General features: G+C 37.3%; 1 protein-coding gene across 1 annotated transcript in view; it reads right to left on the bottom strand.

Annotated features, from left to right (window-relative positions):
* Window positions 1-16501, bottom strand: part of LOC136884879 (angiotensin-converting enzyme) — a 354345-nt gene that overhangs the window by 13660 nt on the left and 324184 nt on the right. The window contains exon 10 of the mRNA XM_067157178.2: window positions 8691-8798. Coding sequence (XP_067013279.2) covers window positions 8691-8798 — 108 coding nt within the window. The remainder of the gene's footprint in view (window positions 1-8690; window positions 8799-16501) is intronic.

Raw genomic sequence — 16501 nt, 5'->3', positions numbered from 1 at the left:
CACATGGTCGTACTCCGAGGTGATTTAAAACCGCAAACCGCCCACCATAGCGTTGTTTCACCATGTATTAGCATTATCCTTAATTTCTGAGCACGAGTATATATATACACAGTATATCACCATGCTAATACAAGACTACAATATCTGCAAACAATCATGTTATTGAGGAATAGGGGTTTGAAATTTTCAAAAGATTCTATCAATCAATACTGATCTGCATTTAGGGCAGTCGCCCAGGTGGCAGATTCCCTATCTGTTGCTTTCCTAGCCTTTTCCGAAATGATTTCAAAGAAATTGGAAATTTATTGAACATCTCCCTTGGTAAGTTATTCCAATCCCTAACTCCCCTTCCCATAAATGAATATTTGCCCCAGTTTGTCCTCTTGAATTCCAACTTTATCTTCATATCGTGATCTTTCCTACTTTTATAAACGCCATTCAAACCTATTCGTCTACTAATGTCATTCCACGCCATCTCTCCGCTGACAGCTCGGAACATACCACTTACAAGTAACTATTCTCATTTTGGTTCCGTATTGAAGTTGACGTATGTCTCAAGTATTATTACAATATCATAAGTCCGCCTGTTCAATACACGTATGTCTCAAGTATTATTACAATATCATAAGTCCACCTGTTCAATACAATATTGTATTGAACAGAATTGAATAGAACAATATTGTATTGAACAGGTGGACTTATGATATTGTAATAATACTTGAGACATACATACCACTTAGTCGAGCAGCTCTTCTTCTTTCTCTCAATTCTTCCCAACCCAAACATTGCAACATTTTTGTAACGCTACTCTTTTGTCGGAAATCACCCAGAACAAATCGAGCTGCTTTTCTTTGGATTTTTTCCAGTTCTTGAATCAGGTAATCCTGGTGAGGGTCCCATACACTGGAACCATACTCTAGTTGGGGTCTTACCAGAGACTTATATGCACTCTCCTTTACATCCTTACTACAACCCCTAAACACCCTCATAACCATGTGTAGAGATCGGTACCCTTTATTTACAATTCCATTTATGTGATTACCCCAGTGAAGATCTTTCCTTATATTAACACCTAGATACTTACAATGATCCCCAAATGGAACTTTCACCCCATCAACGCAGTAATTAAAACTGAGAGGACTTTTCCTATTTGTGAAACTCACAACCTGACTTTTAGCCCCGTTTATCAACATACCATTGCCTGCTGTCCATCTCACAACATTTTTGAGGTCACGTTGCAGTTGCTCACAATCTTGTAACTTATTTATCACTCTATAGAGAATAACATCATCCACAAAAAGCCTTACCTCCGATTCCACTACTTTACTCATATCATTTATATATATAAGAAAACATAAAGGTCCGATAACACTGCCCTGAGGAACTCCCCTCTCAACTATTACAGGGTCAGACAAAGCTTCACCTACTCTAACTCTCTGAGATCTATTTTCTAGAAATATAGCAACCCATTCAGTCACTCTTTTGTCTAGTCCAATTGCACTCATTTTTGCCAGTAGTCTCCCATGATCCACCCTATCAAATGCTTTAGACATGTCAATCGCGATACAGTCCATTTGACCTCCTGAATCCAGGATATCTGCTACTATCTCCCAAATACCGAATACTGATGCATCTGTGGATGATGCTGTTTTGTATTAAAAAATTTTAAAAAAACAATCCACTGCAAAACAAATTTATTTTACTTCATGTGCCTAGGGTTATTCATTTAGCAATTTTCACTATTTTACATTTTACCATGTACCACGCAGGCATATATGGGAATGTTTGAGACATAAGAAAGTGCCCAATGACATCATAGCACGAGTACAATGATTAAATGATGAAACCAAGTGTTGTGTCCAGGTCCAGGATGGAAGGTCAGGTTGGTTTGAAACGAAGAGTAGAGTCCAGCAACGAAGTTGTCTTTCACCACTTCTCTTCATAATCATAATGGATGAAGTTTTAAAAGTGGTTAAGAGAAAGGATCCAACAACTAATGCCCTGGTTTTTGCTGATGATGTAAAGGTATGGGGTAAGACAGAAGCGGAAGTACAAACTAGACTAGATCTCTGGCATGAAGCTTTTACAACCTTTGGTCTCAAAATCAGCAAAACAAAGACAGTTGGCTTGGTGATGAGTAGAAACTCTCCAACTGCTCATCTAAGAATTGGAGATGAGGAGATGGACATTGTAGACAACTTCCAGTATTTAGGTAGTGTTCTGTCATCAGAAAATACCATACATCAAGAGATTAGTAACAGAATACAGAAAGCTTCCAAATTCTATCATGCTGTACGTCAAATACTTTGGGATGAAACATTTCCGTTAGTTTCCAAGATCAGCTTGTACAAAATATATCTAGTACCTATACTGACGTATGGTCTGGAAGCAGCAACACTTACTGGACCAACAAAGAGTTGTCTTCAGGCAACAGAAATGAAGTTTCTCCATTCTTGTCTACAAAAGCAAAAATGGATAAAATAAGGAATGTGGATATCTAACAACAGCTTGGATTGGAAAGAAGCTTGCTGGAGAGTCTAGAAGTGAAGAGATTGCAATGGTATGGTCACATGAAAACAATGAACCCTCACAGGACTCCTCGAACATACTTTGACCACAATGTTCCTGGGAAGAGACCAAGAGGAAGACCTCATGATGTTTGGGAAAAACAGATAATGAAGGACCTTGAAATTAGAAACGTGAACTGGTGTCACATATATGAGCAGCATCTGTGGATGGATAGAACAAACTGTAGGAGGCTCGTACACAACCACACCCAGCTTGCTGGAGCGAAGAAATGATGATGACGATGATGATGATGATGATGATGATGATGATGATGATGATGATGACAATTTTACATTTAAGATCACACAAAAATACACCAACTGATATTCGAAAAAGTTAAAAATAGAAACTTTTGCACTTATTGTGGTTCTGCAGTGGCACGGCAATGTACATCTTGATTAATAAAATAGAGAAGAAGAGATTTCATGATACTAGGTACATAATAAATACAGAAGATGAAATAAATTAAAATACAGTAATTATACATGACATCTCTTTCCAAGTGGTTGTTTTCTTCTTTTAATAGCACATTTCTTCATCTATAAGGCATCAGAGGAGCATCCTGGTTCTGTTCAGGACTTTACCAGGTTTTTAAAGTTGGATTCCCTCGTTGCTGTCATACGTTGATCGTAATGAGTGCAGAGTGTAAGGGAAAGTTATGCCAAAAATGTGAAAGGTGTATAAGAAGAGTATTGCAACAATGTGGTAGAGTTGTCAAAAGTCAATGTTTTTCATTTTGGTTTATGTTGCAAGCATGGTTATTGTTTGTAAATATGAAGTTACGAAACAGTTTGTGTGCTTTTTGTGGTTCACTCAACAACTCTGGCCCTTCGTCCAGGTGTGTTGTATTTGTCACGACAGGTTGCTTACCTTTGCGACTGAAGTGAATCGCAGCATACTGGACCAAGTCACTGTACTGAGGCACGTGTTCTTACCTATTGTATACCTTACATAAGAGTATTATGTTTTAAAATTTACCGTCACAGTGCATACAGTATGACAAAAATATAAAAATGATTTTCATGTTGCCTTGTAAATATAATTCTCTGCTATCCCATATGATCGCAACACAACAATCCCTGTATTCCACCTGAAGTTATCAAGATTTAAAGTTGAGACACTCAGGTTAAGGGGTAAATGTTTAGACCAGTAAGCTCTCTATGTACCTGACATTATTACTTTCTTTGAAACTGGACAACGACAACATTCTCCTCTCACCTAGAGATTTTTCCCCTCTGAGAGTGAATTCACTCATTCTTCTTCTTCTTCTTTTATGACCACATAGGATCACTTTAGTCAGTCTGTCGTTCAGGTCTCTTTGAAGGGATTGTTCGGGCTTTGCGGTCCTCCCAGTACTTCTTCAGACGCTCCGATCTTCGTGCCCTTTCCTCAGTTGAAAATGTGCGTGTTGTTGGTTTGTTTTGTGTAAGGGTAAAGCGGAGGTTTGTATTCTTGAGTTTTGTATTCAATTTTATCTTATTTTTGGTGTCTTCTGTTGTAAGGCCTATTTCCTTCAGATCCTCTCTTACTTCTCTGATCCATTTACATCCTGTTGTGGTATTTTTTGAGACGAGATTGTGTTGTACTAGTTGTTTCAGAAGTCTCGAGTCCTGCATCCTCATGATATGTCCAAAGAATCCCAGTCTCCTCTTACGCATAGTATCTGTAATGGGTTCTAGCTCTTTGTACACGACTTTGTTAGGTATTAACCGCCACTGTCCATCTTTCTGATATTTTTTGTTGATACAGGTTCTTCCAATCCTCCTTTCAATTTTCTGAAGTCTGTCAGTCTTTGATTGTTTATTCAGGTAAAAGAGTGTTTCTGCTGCATATGTAGCTTCCGGTTTTATAACTGTGTTGTAGTGTTTTATTTTTGTATTTATTGATAGACATTTCTTTTTGTAGATATCCCATGTTAATTTTTGTGCTTTAGCTAATCTATTTGTTCTTACTTGGATTGAGATTTTTTCATTTAAGTTATGTGTTATTACTTCTCCAAGATATTTAAACTGAGTTACTATTTTGATTTTATTACCATTTATGGTGACTTCTTTTAGCTGTGTTGGTTTTTGGGGCATAATTTCTGTTTTTTCAAATGATATTTTGAGGCCAATTTTATTTGCAATGTTTTGAAGTTCTGATATCTGGGTTTTTGCTTCTTTTATGTCCACTGCTAGTAATGCTAAATCGTCAGCAAAACCCAGGCAATTTGTTTTGATTTTTCGGCCAATCTTTATTTTGGGGGGACATTTTCTAAACCATTCCCTCATTACCATTTCTAGAGCACAGTTAAATAATAGTGGTGAGAGCCCATCTCCCTGCCGTAGTCCAGTTTTAATTTCAAATGTCTCTGATGTTTCCCCCCTAAACTTCACTTTTGACTTGGTATTGTTGAGAGTCAATTTTATCATGTTTATTAATTTGGGGTGTAGTCCAAGGTGCCTTAAAATTTTAAACAGAGATTCTCTATGGATGCAATCATAAGCTTTCTTGAAATCTACAAATGTTATCACCATATCTCTGTTTCTTCTCCTGTTATAGTCCATTATCAACTTAAGACTCATGATCTGATCAGGACAGCTCCTCCAGGGTCTGAAACCTCCTTGATATTCTCCTAGTTCTTTCTCAAGTTGTAAACTTATCCTATTAAGGATGATTATTGAAAATATTTTGTATGTTATGTCTAGGAGAGAGATTCCCCTGTAGTTATTAGGGTCGGTTTTGTCCCCTTTTTTGTGCAGAGGATGAATGAGGGCTGTTGTCCAGTGTTCTGGTAGTTCTTCTTTAATCCAGATAGAGACAAGTTGTTGATGGAGGGCAACTTTTTCTGAGGTTCCTGCATATTTCCAGATTTCCGCAAAGGTCTGATCTTCTCCTGGCGCTTTGTAGTTTTTTAATTTATTCAGAGCTTGGTAGACTTCCTTTATTGTGGGGGGATTGATGTTTTCTGGTGATGTTTTTATCGGGGTGTTGGTGTCCAAATGAAGGAGTTCTGTAGGTTCCTCACAATTTAAAAGCTTGTTGAAATGTTTAGCCAGAATTTCTGCATTGTCTTTATTGTTATGGGCCAGCTTACCATCTTCATCCTTCATCAGTAGGGTCGGGGGTTCATATTTTTGGAGCTGCTTTCTGAAGGTTTTGTAGTAGTCCCTTGATTTAGTTTTACTGAACTGTTCTTCAATTAACTGCAGGGTGTCCTTATGATGTTGTCTTTTTATTCTTCTTAAGACTTGGGTAGTTTCTTTTCTCTGTTTTACTAGCTTTTGATAGGATATTTCTGTCTTTTGGGACTGATGTAATAGCCATGCCTGATGTCTTTTCTCCACTGTTTCATCACATTCACTGTTCCACCATTGGTGTTTTTTACGTGGTTTAATTGGAGCTAGGTCTTCTGCAATTTGTTTAAGGTTGTGTACTAAGTCTTCAAGTTTGTCTGTGATTTTTATTTTTTCAGTTGCTTTCTGGTAATTTTTGTTGTTGATTAGCTGGGTAGGATCTATTTTTCTTTTAGTTTTAAGGGCTTGCTTTTGTTGTCTCCTCTGGGGAGTGAGTTTAATTTTAATTTTAACTACATAGTGATCTGAACCTGTGTCTATTCCTCGGAGGACTTTGACGTTATAGATCTCTTTGTGGTGGTATTTGTCCATGCAGACGTGGTCCAGTTGCCATTCTCCTTTAGTGTAGTCAGGGTGTTTCCATGTTTTGAGTTTTTGAGGTTTCCTCTTAAAACATGTAGATTTTGAGATTAAATTATGGTTTCTACACAGGTCAACTAGTCTCTCTCCATTTTTATTTGTTTTCTTGTGTGCTGGCCATTTTCCGATGATGTCACGGTATTTTCTTTCTCTGCCTAGTTGAGCGTTGAAGTCGCCTATTAATAATTTTATATGGTGTTTGGGGATGTTATCTATGGTCTGGTCCAATAGGTCCCAAAATTCTCCTGTTTCCTCCTGGTCTTTTGAGGAGTTGTTTTTATCATTAGTGGGAGCATGGGCATTTATTATAGTATAGATTTTATTAGATGCCTTTAAGGTGAGCGTTGAGAGTCGTGGAGACTGTGATCTGAATTCTTGAACTGAGTTTATTATTTTAAGGCTGACCAAAAATCCTGTTCCAAATTGTGGGACATTCTTCATCACTCTCTTCCCGGGTATACCTTTATAAAGTCTGTATCCTTGAGATTCCAAGGCATCCTGGTCAGTGTTTCTAATTTCCTGTAATCCCATGATAAGAATTTTGTGTTGGTCCATTATGTCGGTGATCACTTTTAGTTTACCGGTTTGCATGAGTGAGTTTATGTTGTGTGTAGAGAAGTATGTTATCTGCTTTGGTTTGATTCTTGATTTTGTCTCATTCGTGTATGTAGTACTGGGGTATTTCCGTGCCTCCGACTTCACGGTATCTTTCAGGTGGCAGCCCACCGTATCCGAATGCTGCCTTCTCTGAACTCTTGGTTCAGCCGGTGGAGTATTCCTTAAAAGACCTTCCATGGTTGACTGTCAAGGTGTCACCTGTGTGGGACTAGGTCCCGAATTACAACTCTGGATGTGATCCAGTGAGGTGATAATGAGGCCGCTCCTCTGGAGTACAGACGCCTTGTGCAGCCGCCCCTAACCTGGAGAACAGACGCTGCATAATGGATTCCAGTGGCATTTCCTCCACTGTGGGGACCATCACCCCACCCAAAGGGGCTCATTCGCCCGAAGCCGTTGGCCCCCTTAGGGAGTCAGGTTATTTCCCGCCGCCCAACACTCGGCGTTGGCAATGTTACAGCTGGGTGCCAGACCAGCAAACCCTCCTCCTTTCTCATTCCGGACTTGGGACCGGACAATGGCGGAGTTATTCACTCATTCTATTATGTAACATAAAAAATTTCCAGTCTGTTAAACACAGAAAATTTTCAATATACATTTTGACACTATAAACATACCTGTAAAAACATACAAACTGTTGTAAACAAGGTTGGGTTTACGAAAACACAACTTCTTTATTTACTTCACATGTAAAATTACAATATTTATACTAACAAAACTGAAAGTTATCTCGAAGCAAAATGAACTATGAATTTGGAAAAAGAGTCTGTCTTTGTACACTATATACACGTTGGAGTATTCACGTTCACTACTATTTCGGAAAGATAGTCCTTGTGACATGAAAAGTTCTTGATAGTCGAAAACTATCAGAAGCACTGACGTAAATATCTCAGAGAGCCCTTCCTTGTTGAAGTGTCTGAGTTCATTAACGTAAGTTCAATGACTGAAGAGTTCCTACTTAGCAAAACTAAGTTGATAATGGGAGCTTGCATTAGCTAGGGAATGATAGTGGCATATAATGGTAAGACTGGGCATGGACAGCGGAATAGACAAGAGGAGCGGTGACCCGAGGTGAGACCTCTTACTGCCAGAAATTCAGTCCACCTGGCCGAAGCACATTTTCAAGAGGAGTAGCCTCCGTGCTCGACGTAGGGTGTATTCTGGAGCTGGACACCGGGGTCAGTGGGCATCTGGACAGACTAGGAGCTCCTTTTTATAGCACACACAACGTTCCAGGCACGCGCACTGAGAGCTGCGCGTCGAGGCTCGAAGAATAACACACTGGCACGCGTGTAGCTGGCTGGCGGATCGAGAAGGGAGCGACGGACATACAACACAAACTATTATACAAAGAATGACATCTTTCGTTCTACAAGAACGTCCTCAGATTCTATTAAATGACTTAAATCATGTGCATAGAACAAAACATGTCATTCTTTGTATAAAAGTGTGTATTTTTTTTACAGGTATGTTTATAGTGTTATAATTTATATTAAAAATTGTGTGTGTTTGACAGACTGGAAAGTTTTGTTGTTATGTTTTATTAAATCGACACTGGAAAGTATGGCTTCTTTCTTAACCAAAAGGAAAAACTTAAAAAGCATTCTATTATGGTTGAACCCAAACCTAGCACAATCTAAAGCTTCATTCAACTACTGTTTCAGTAAAACAAAATTTCAAATGATATTTGCCTCATACATTTATATAATATAAGGAGAATTTATTTAACAAGAATTTGAAGAACATTTACTTTTCTAATTCAGGCTAAAGGTCCTAAGTTCTACTTATATTGAAACAGTCAGGGAAGACTTGCCTTAGACTCCACCAATGTGCATTCCACTGATCCTCAGGCACCTTTCCAGAGAACACATCCCACCGCCACATGTCGATGAGGAGACCGAAAGGCAGGAATGCTACCTAGTTGGAAAAAATTGGTGCATAGATTACCAACATAAATGTAGCTTACAACAAATTAATAATAATAATAATAATAATAATAATAATAATAATAATAATAATAATAATAATAATAATAATAATAATAATAATAATACATAAATAAATTAATTAATTAAAATTGATTTTTGATTCAAATACATGGTGTTAGCTAGAAGTTATTGGTTAAGCAATGGAAAGTGACAAACAAGTGTTGAATCAAGTCATAAAGAGAAAAGCAGAAATGTGAGTAGGAACACAATTTTGTGTTGCTATGAATGACTTCGTTTACCACTTGTCTGTTACTGTACTTTCCATATTGACCACTCCTTTTATGTTTGTTCTCTGCTCCAAGTCCAGGGATGGCAAACCTTTTCTGACTAGCTTGTCAGTTAAGGTCTTTTTTATTACTTTTCACTGTCCAGTGTGCCACCGGTCATTTTTATTTAAAATCATCATGAAATCCCCTCATTTCACTTCATTTAGGTATTAGATTGTATCACATTTAAATCCACTCAACTGAATGTCTCATGATTTCATTTTGTAAACATTACTGAAAATTACATTACAAAAAACGTGTAAATTTTATGAATAAGGTATATTTTTGCTTTAACTTAATAAAATTCATAAAAAATATGGCCATAGAATTAATTGTGACATACTTATTTATTAAAGCGCAATGTTAAAAATGCTACATTGGTAAATTTTTGACCTATTTATTACATGTTTAAAACATTAAAATTTGTTAGTATGTTGAGCGACATGTCACAGAAGTTGTATACACGTGTCACCTAGTGGCACGTGTGTCATAGGTTTGCCATCCCTGTCCTAGTCTGTTACCATCTGTATTCTTCTTTTTGTCTCTTCCTTTTTCCTGAGTATAGCTCTGTCCTTATCCTGTATTTCCCACATCAAGATTGAAGATCTTCCAAGATGGCCCCTCAATTAGCAGTATTCAAGCCTGTTCTGCTGATGAAATTGCAAAGTATTTAAGAGCTGACCAGAGGCTGAGAAGAAATGGATGTGGAAGAACTGGGACTGATGAGGAGAGAGCATGTGTACTCTGTATTTGACAATAGCAGTGTATAAAGATGATGAGATGGCCTGAGTCCTTTCGTGTTTATCCTTGTTCCTTCTTTTATTATTCCCTCTTTTGATGCTGAGTAGCCTTCATTCACCATTCATCTGTATTTAGGGCTGTCACCCAGGTGACAGATTCCCTATCAGTTGTTGACCTAGTCTTTTCTTTTTTAAAAAGTTGAAAATTTATCGAAGATCTCCCTTGGTAAATTATTCCAATCCGTAACTTCTCTTCCAATAAACAATTTTTGGCCTTATTTTCCCCCTTGAATTCCAATTTTATCTTCAAATTATGATCTACTTTCAAAAACTCCATTCAAAAGTTTATTCAATTACTATTACCAATCCACACCATTTCTTCACTGAGAGATCGGAACATTCTGTCCTGTCGAGCTGTTTTCTTCTTCTAATTTGCAAGTCTTCCCTTCTCAAAGTTTGCTATAATACTTCTCTTTTGTAAGAAATCACCCAGAACAAATCGTGCTGCTTTCCTCTGGGTCTTTTCCAGTTCCATAATCAAGTAATCCTGGTGTGAGTTCCATACGTTGAAACCATACCATACTCTGATTGGGGTCTTACCAGAGACTTGAATGCCCTCTCATTTTACATCCTTACTACAACCCCTTAATACCCTCATAACCATATGAAGAGATCTGTAACCCTTTATTTACAATCCTGTTGATATGATTACCCCAATGAAGATCTTTTCTTATATCTGTACCTGAGAGCCAAATCAACCTAAGTCACATTTTATGAAACTTACAGGCATATAAACTTAAGTCCACTGTCATTTTATTTTTATGGCAATAAAATAATAATTAACCATTTTAAGTACAGATCTGTCGACAGTGGGGTTTGAATCCACTATCTCCCATTACAGGAGAGAGGAAAAATGTCAGTTGTAGAAACTTTTTGCTGCATTGAGACTTAGACAATTAATGTTCATCATTTTCCTTGATATATTTTGCGTAATTGTCATCACTGAACACATTCACTAATATAATTTACACTTAAAATCGTTGATTATTATTTTATTGCCATAAAAATAAAATGACAGTGGACTTACGTTTATATGACTCTAAGTTTCATAAAATGCGAGTTACTCTCAGCACCGTCCAGAACCATCTGTCACGCTGCCAAGGCATTGTTTCTGTTTCCAACGACTTAGCAGCTTCACTCCCTGGAATCGCATATGTGCAGGTACACTTTCAGTACCCTTGACTCATGCTTGCTAAACCTAACCAAGGCATTGTTTCAGTTTACAGTGCTTTGTGTTGATTTATGTTTTCAAGTTCCATGCAGTTGTATTAATATTTATGCAATCAAGTCGGAGGTTTAAATGTTTAAATGTGGGTAGTGAAAGCATAGTAAAACAATTATCAAACACTAGTTTTACATCACTTTCTCATAGTAAAAGAAAGAAAACAAGTGACTGACAGTGGCCAACCATGCCCAGCCATTTTCAGGACTGCCGATGGTGGTTTGTTAATTTTCTGTAGTGTTGCAATATTATATTGTTACAGTATATAAAATTTTACAATGGTGAAGTGACTGAAACGGTATAAGTTCGTATTTCACCTTTGAAAGAAAATCGTGACTCTCTGCAGACTTTCTCCTTTCCTTTTTCCATTTTTCATTTTGTGGACTGAATAATCTGGTAAAAGAAATACAAGGAGGGGGAATGTTCAGGCTTATATTTAATCCATTAATTTCATATATAACAATGCCTGAACTTCTAGGCCAGGAAATGCCATGGGTAAAATAACATTAGTAGTTCTCTATCTTGGAATAGCCTCTTCATCTCAACAGAAGACTTGCAAATTAATGTTGTTCAACAAATCACTGAAGTAAACCTCACTTCCTCTCTTTCCAGTTTGAATGACAAAGGTAAAAAGACAGCTATAGTAATTCTTTATGTAAGCTGTGGTGGGATAGTGAACTGGAACTGGTTGTTGTGTGTTGCAAGAAGTAGTTTGGAAATGTAAAAAAAAAAATTTTTAATTTAACATACCGGTATCTGAAGGATTTAATTTTGTTTGTAAAATTTTGAGAAATGAAGAAATAAGAACTCTGGACCTTGTTGGAATATTTGTTTATGTAGCTGAGGTATGTGTGTAATAATTTTTCTTTTAGGCAATAAGCAGGAAATGTTGAACTGTATGAACATTGCGAGATGCAAGAAGTATTTTGATTCAAAAATTATGTAACTAGTAAAATGTAATTTAAGAAAACCTCAAGATTGGATTGTTAACATTGCAAGAGTGATAAAGTGATTTGTATATCATGATGTAATTTGGTGACATTTAAAAAATGTAAAGGTGCTTTAATTTGGAACAGCCTATACCGCACGCGCGGTTAGGGATCTTGAAATAAGTGATGTAATTTAGCTAGCGTCTGTAGACAGGAAATGACCATATATGGTCATGCGAATGTATTGGTAAACGAGAATCTAGTGGAAATTGTTTCTTATTGGTTGATTGTAATCGAGCCATATCCGGTCTTCTTGCCGGCTTTGGAAAAATGATGCGTTTGCTCGGCGTCATTTTCCATCCGACCGCCCTAGCGAGCGTTCGCGCTCGAGGGCTACCCTCGGGAACTCCTGCCTTTCCGAGGTAAGTGTTATTTCAGTGCTATTTTCATGTTATTATCAATGTTTTCTGATTTAGTTTGATTTAATTTAATTCCTTTGCGTTTTGGTATTTTCTTGCGTAATGTAATTTTCAAAGTTTTAATATTCAACGTGTCTTGAGTTTGCCCTAGATTCTCGCTTTCGTAATTTAAAGTCTTTCTCCTGTCTTTTAATCAACTATCCTTTCATTTGTGTTTTGCTTCTGTAATCATTCCGTTAGTCAAATGTGTAAAGCATCTGTTGCTCTGTTATGTAATTTAGTCTCTTGTAATTTTGGTTATTTGTTATTTTTAATAGAATTGAGCTAGAGGGTGTTTCATGTAAGTATTTTCTCCCCCATAACGTCATACGTTCCCATGGACCTCATTAGGGCTTCCAGCACGTTCCACTATCCCTTCTTAGTTGTCATTTTAGCCCTGTAAGTGTTTTCTATATTTGCTTTAATTTTGCGTATTTAAAAGATACTCGTCATGCTTCTATGTTTTGATGTCAATACCCCGCCACTGCATTATTTACAACTATTTCCTTAGTCATATTATTAAGTATTATATTATGTACTACTGGTATCATATTATTTCGCATTATTATTATTATTATTATTATTATTATTATTATGGTAATCGTACTTGTCCCGATACAGTGGTTACATTTGGTAGCAGAGCGTGGTTATGTAAGGAGCTAAGGCTTACAATGATCATCCTCGACTAACTTCTCTAAAATTAATTTTAGATCTTAATTTTGAATATAGGCCTAGGTTGTAAGTGTTCCGTGTGTGTTCTTAATTCCCGCTGTTTGTTTTTCATGATTCTTGCGCGAGTTCATCTCACCACGTGCTTTTCGTTCCGCGATGTGCAGTCTTGTGTTGCTGTGTTTTACTTGTAATTAATGATTGGAGGAAATGGTGCGTCACTATTTGTAACAAGTTTCTTTTGGTTTCGTTAATTTTAATCAATTTTCTTGTGTGGCAAGGTTTTGCTTGACCACGTGTTTTGTAGTAAAGTGATATCTTCACATTTCGTGTGCTGTGTTCACTTTCCGAAAGTCTTCTTTGATAAATTTCAATATGTTTGATTATGTCTAGTTTTCTTCTATTTGTGTTCCGATTGTAACATTTGTGTAATTTCCGGTTGTTTTAAACTACGTCGTGATATAATGCTAAGTATTGTCTCGATAGTGTATTTGGTACTGTACTCCTGTGTTTGGATTCATGTTTATCTCTTGAACAGCTGAAGTGTGTTGAAAACAGCTGAGCGTTTGACCCACTGCGAAGTGTACACACCCTACATCCTAATTATCGAGTGTCCGTTCTGTTTGTTTTCCTTCTAGACCACGTGAATTGTAGTGTGAATTGTCACAGTGATCATTGTGTTCTGGTTAAATTTTAGCACGGAGTTTTAGTTTTTCTGTAATTTCTCTTTTGGTAAATTTTCGGCAACAATTTTAAAGTTATGTTGTAAAGTTTCGTATATTTCTTCGAGTGTTTTTCTGTTCGTAAATCTCGTGTTTCGGCAAATTATTTTCTAAATTTTGTTTCTTGTCGCCTGGTATGCTATATCTGGTACTATTCTACGAGTGTAATCTTCTAAAGTAATGTTTACGTCATGTTGTAGCTCAGTACAAACTTTAATTTCCGATCATGTTGTGTTGTTTTTGGTCTTTTGCTGGATCTGGGTTCGTTTCCAAGTAGATATGGGACTATTTTGGTGATTGTTTCCCAACTAGTTTTCTAGTTTGTTTGGTGCTTATCCATCGTGTAAGTGTCTGTTTCCTTGTCTCGTACATTTATTAACCCGTGTGTTCCTATACTTGTTAGGATGGGTCTACTTTTGACTGTGATAGTCTTGTAGGGTGAGTCATGCTCACCATATTATTAGACCAGCTAGGCTGAGGCCATTTTGGGCAAATTTGATGGGTTACGGATCTGCACTTGTGCTCGTGACATGTTCAAAATCTAGTGTATCTGGTATGAGATTCCTCGTAATCTTTTTCTTGGTATTAGGTGCCTAGATGGAAAATGATGTCCCTTGTTATTGTAGAATGATTGCTAGGAAGATTTTCTGCAAATGTTCATTTTGGTGTTACGCTGAGCTATAAATTGTTGTTAAATTCATAGTAGGTCTGCAGGTTGTCAAAATTTTATTTCTGTTATTTTAAATTTGTCACTAGTGAAATTTTGAAGGTATCGTGATTTAGCTAAGCCGCTCAGATAATTTTGCTGCTTGTTTTCTTTTGTTCGATTTTATCGATATTAAAAATTTCTTGCATTACGGGTTCGTGTCTTCTAAATTTATGTACTCAATTTGTAGAAGTATGGGATTCTGTAGACTGAGTACGGTTCTAAATTTGTAGCTGTGCTGTATCTGTCCTACGATTTTTGTATATAATTGAGCCTTGGGTAGGCATGTGTGTGTGTGTACTGAGACTAAGAGCTTCAGGTGCTGAGAGGCTGTTCCTCTTCTGGGAGTACGATATTGGCCCTAAGAGTCTCATTGTCATGTGATAAGTTCAAGGGTACTTGAGGTCATGTTCTGATGTCCTTTTCAATTCTGGGTACTTCTTGATGTGTCATCGCACGGGTGTTTTTGTGTGTGTATGTGTGCTGTGGTTGTATGTCATGTGATGAGAGTCAGTATTGAGGTCGTCCGTGCCTTTTACCATTGGTTGGTTATGCTGATTCAGGGATCGTCGCACTTGTTTTGGTGGTTTGTGTTGTCTGTATTACTTGATGTGTCATCGCACGGGTGTTTTGGTGTGTGTATGTGTACTGTGTTCTTGTGATGTGAGATGAAGTCAGTATTGAGGTCGTCCGTGCCTTTTACCATTCGTTGGTTATGCTGATTCAGGGTTCGCCGCACTTGTTCTGGTGGTTTGATGTTGTCTGTGTGTATGTCGAAGGACAGATAAGCTTGGTAATCTTGGGTGTCGTGCGGTTATCTGATAATCTCTGGTATGAAGATTTCTTATATCAGTGAGTTGGATTTCTGTATGCACACTCTTGCATCGCTTTTGTTTTTCATTTTTGAGTTCCTGTTGATAAAGTAATGTGATTTTGATTTGATATTCCTGGCTTAATTGCGCCTTGATTTGACTGGTGTGACATGTAATATGTAATGTGAGTTTATCTATGTAAAAATTTTATGAGTATATGACATGGTAAATGAATAGTGACTTACTAACCTCAATTCATTGAAGGTGGTTGCAAGCTAACGTAATTTAGTATTTGTTTCTTTGTTTTGAGTTCCCTTGCAACATTTTAAATTCTTCCTTTTATTTGGTTGTTTTTCTTAAGGGGGGGTAATTAAAAATGCACACGGTAACTTAATTTGGTAGTTATAAGGGATTTAGTTATAATAAAATGTTGTTCTTGGGGTAAACATCCGGCCGGATACTTTGGCAATTTTATAGGTTATTTAAGAATATTAATTGTAATGAGCATGGTTGCTGTCACCATGTTAGGTATGATTTAATGTAATGTTTTTGGGCTAAGATTAGAATGTGATTCATATGCTTAGTTAGGGATTTTGTAACATGTTGGGTACTAGGGTAAACTCTGGCAGATTTTCTTTTAATTGTTTAACTTATCCCAAATTCTGAAATAACACTGGCCAAGGGGGCTGGGGTATCCCAGAACTATAAGAGGGACCTCCCTAAGGAGGCTTGTTATTGTTGCTAAAATAGAAACAAAAAACCCACCCTCGAAACTCAAGGCTCCTCTTAAAGTCATCAATAGTTCAGGCCAGTGGCCTAAGTTCTTCAGTTCCGAGTTTCTGCTGCGTTTGTTTATGTTCCAGTGGCTGCAATATCCAGGACTCTGTCCAACCTGGGGTGTCTGTTTGGAGCCTGCAACGCACTTATTGGCTACTAATATCTGAAGGTGGAATTGGAAGGTGGTTCTGATGGCGGCAGTCTGCAGTGCTGCGCCAATAATCTTCGCCTGTTTTGGGCCAGTTCACTAAGCTGGTGGGCTGTGCTGAGG

This window comes from Anabrus simplex, chromosome 1, assembly GCF_040414725.1.
Source record: "Anabrus simplex isolate iqAnaSimp1 chromosome 1, ASM4041472v1, whole genome shotgun sequence".
NCBI lineage: Eukaryota > Metazoa > Arthropoda > Insecta > Orthoptera > Tettigoniidae > Anabrus > Anabrus simplex.
The sequence above is the reverse complement of the archived record's forward strand: the minus strand, read 5'-3'. Positions and strand labels throughout refer to the sequence as shown.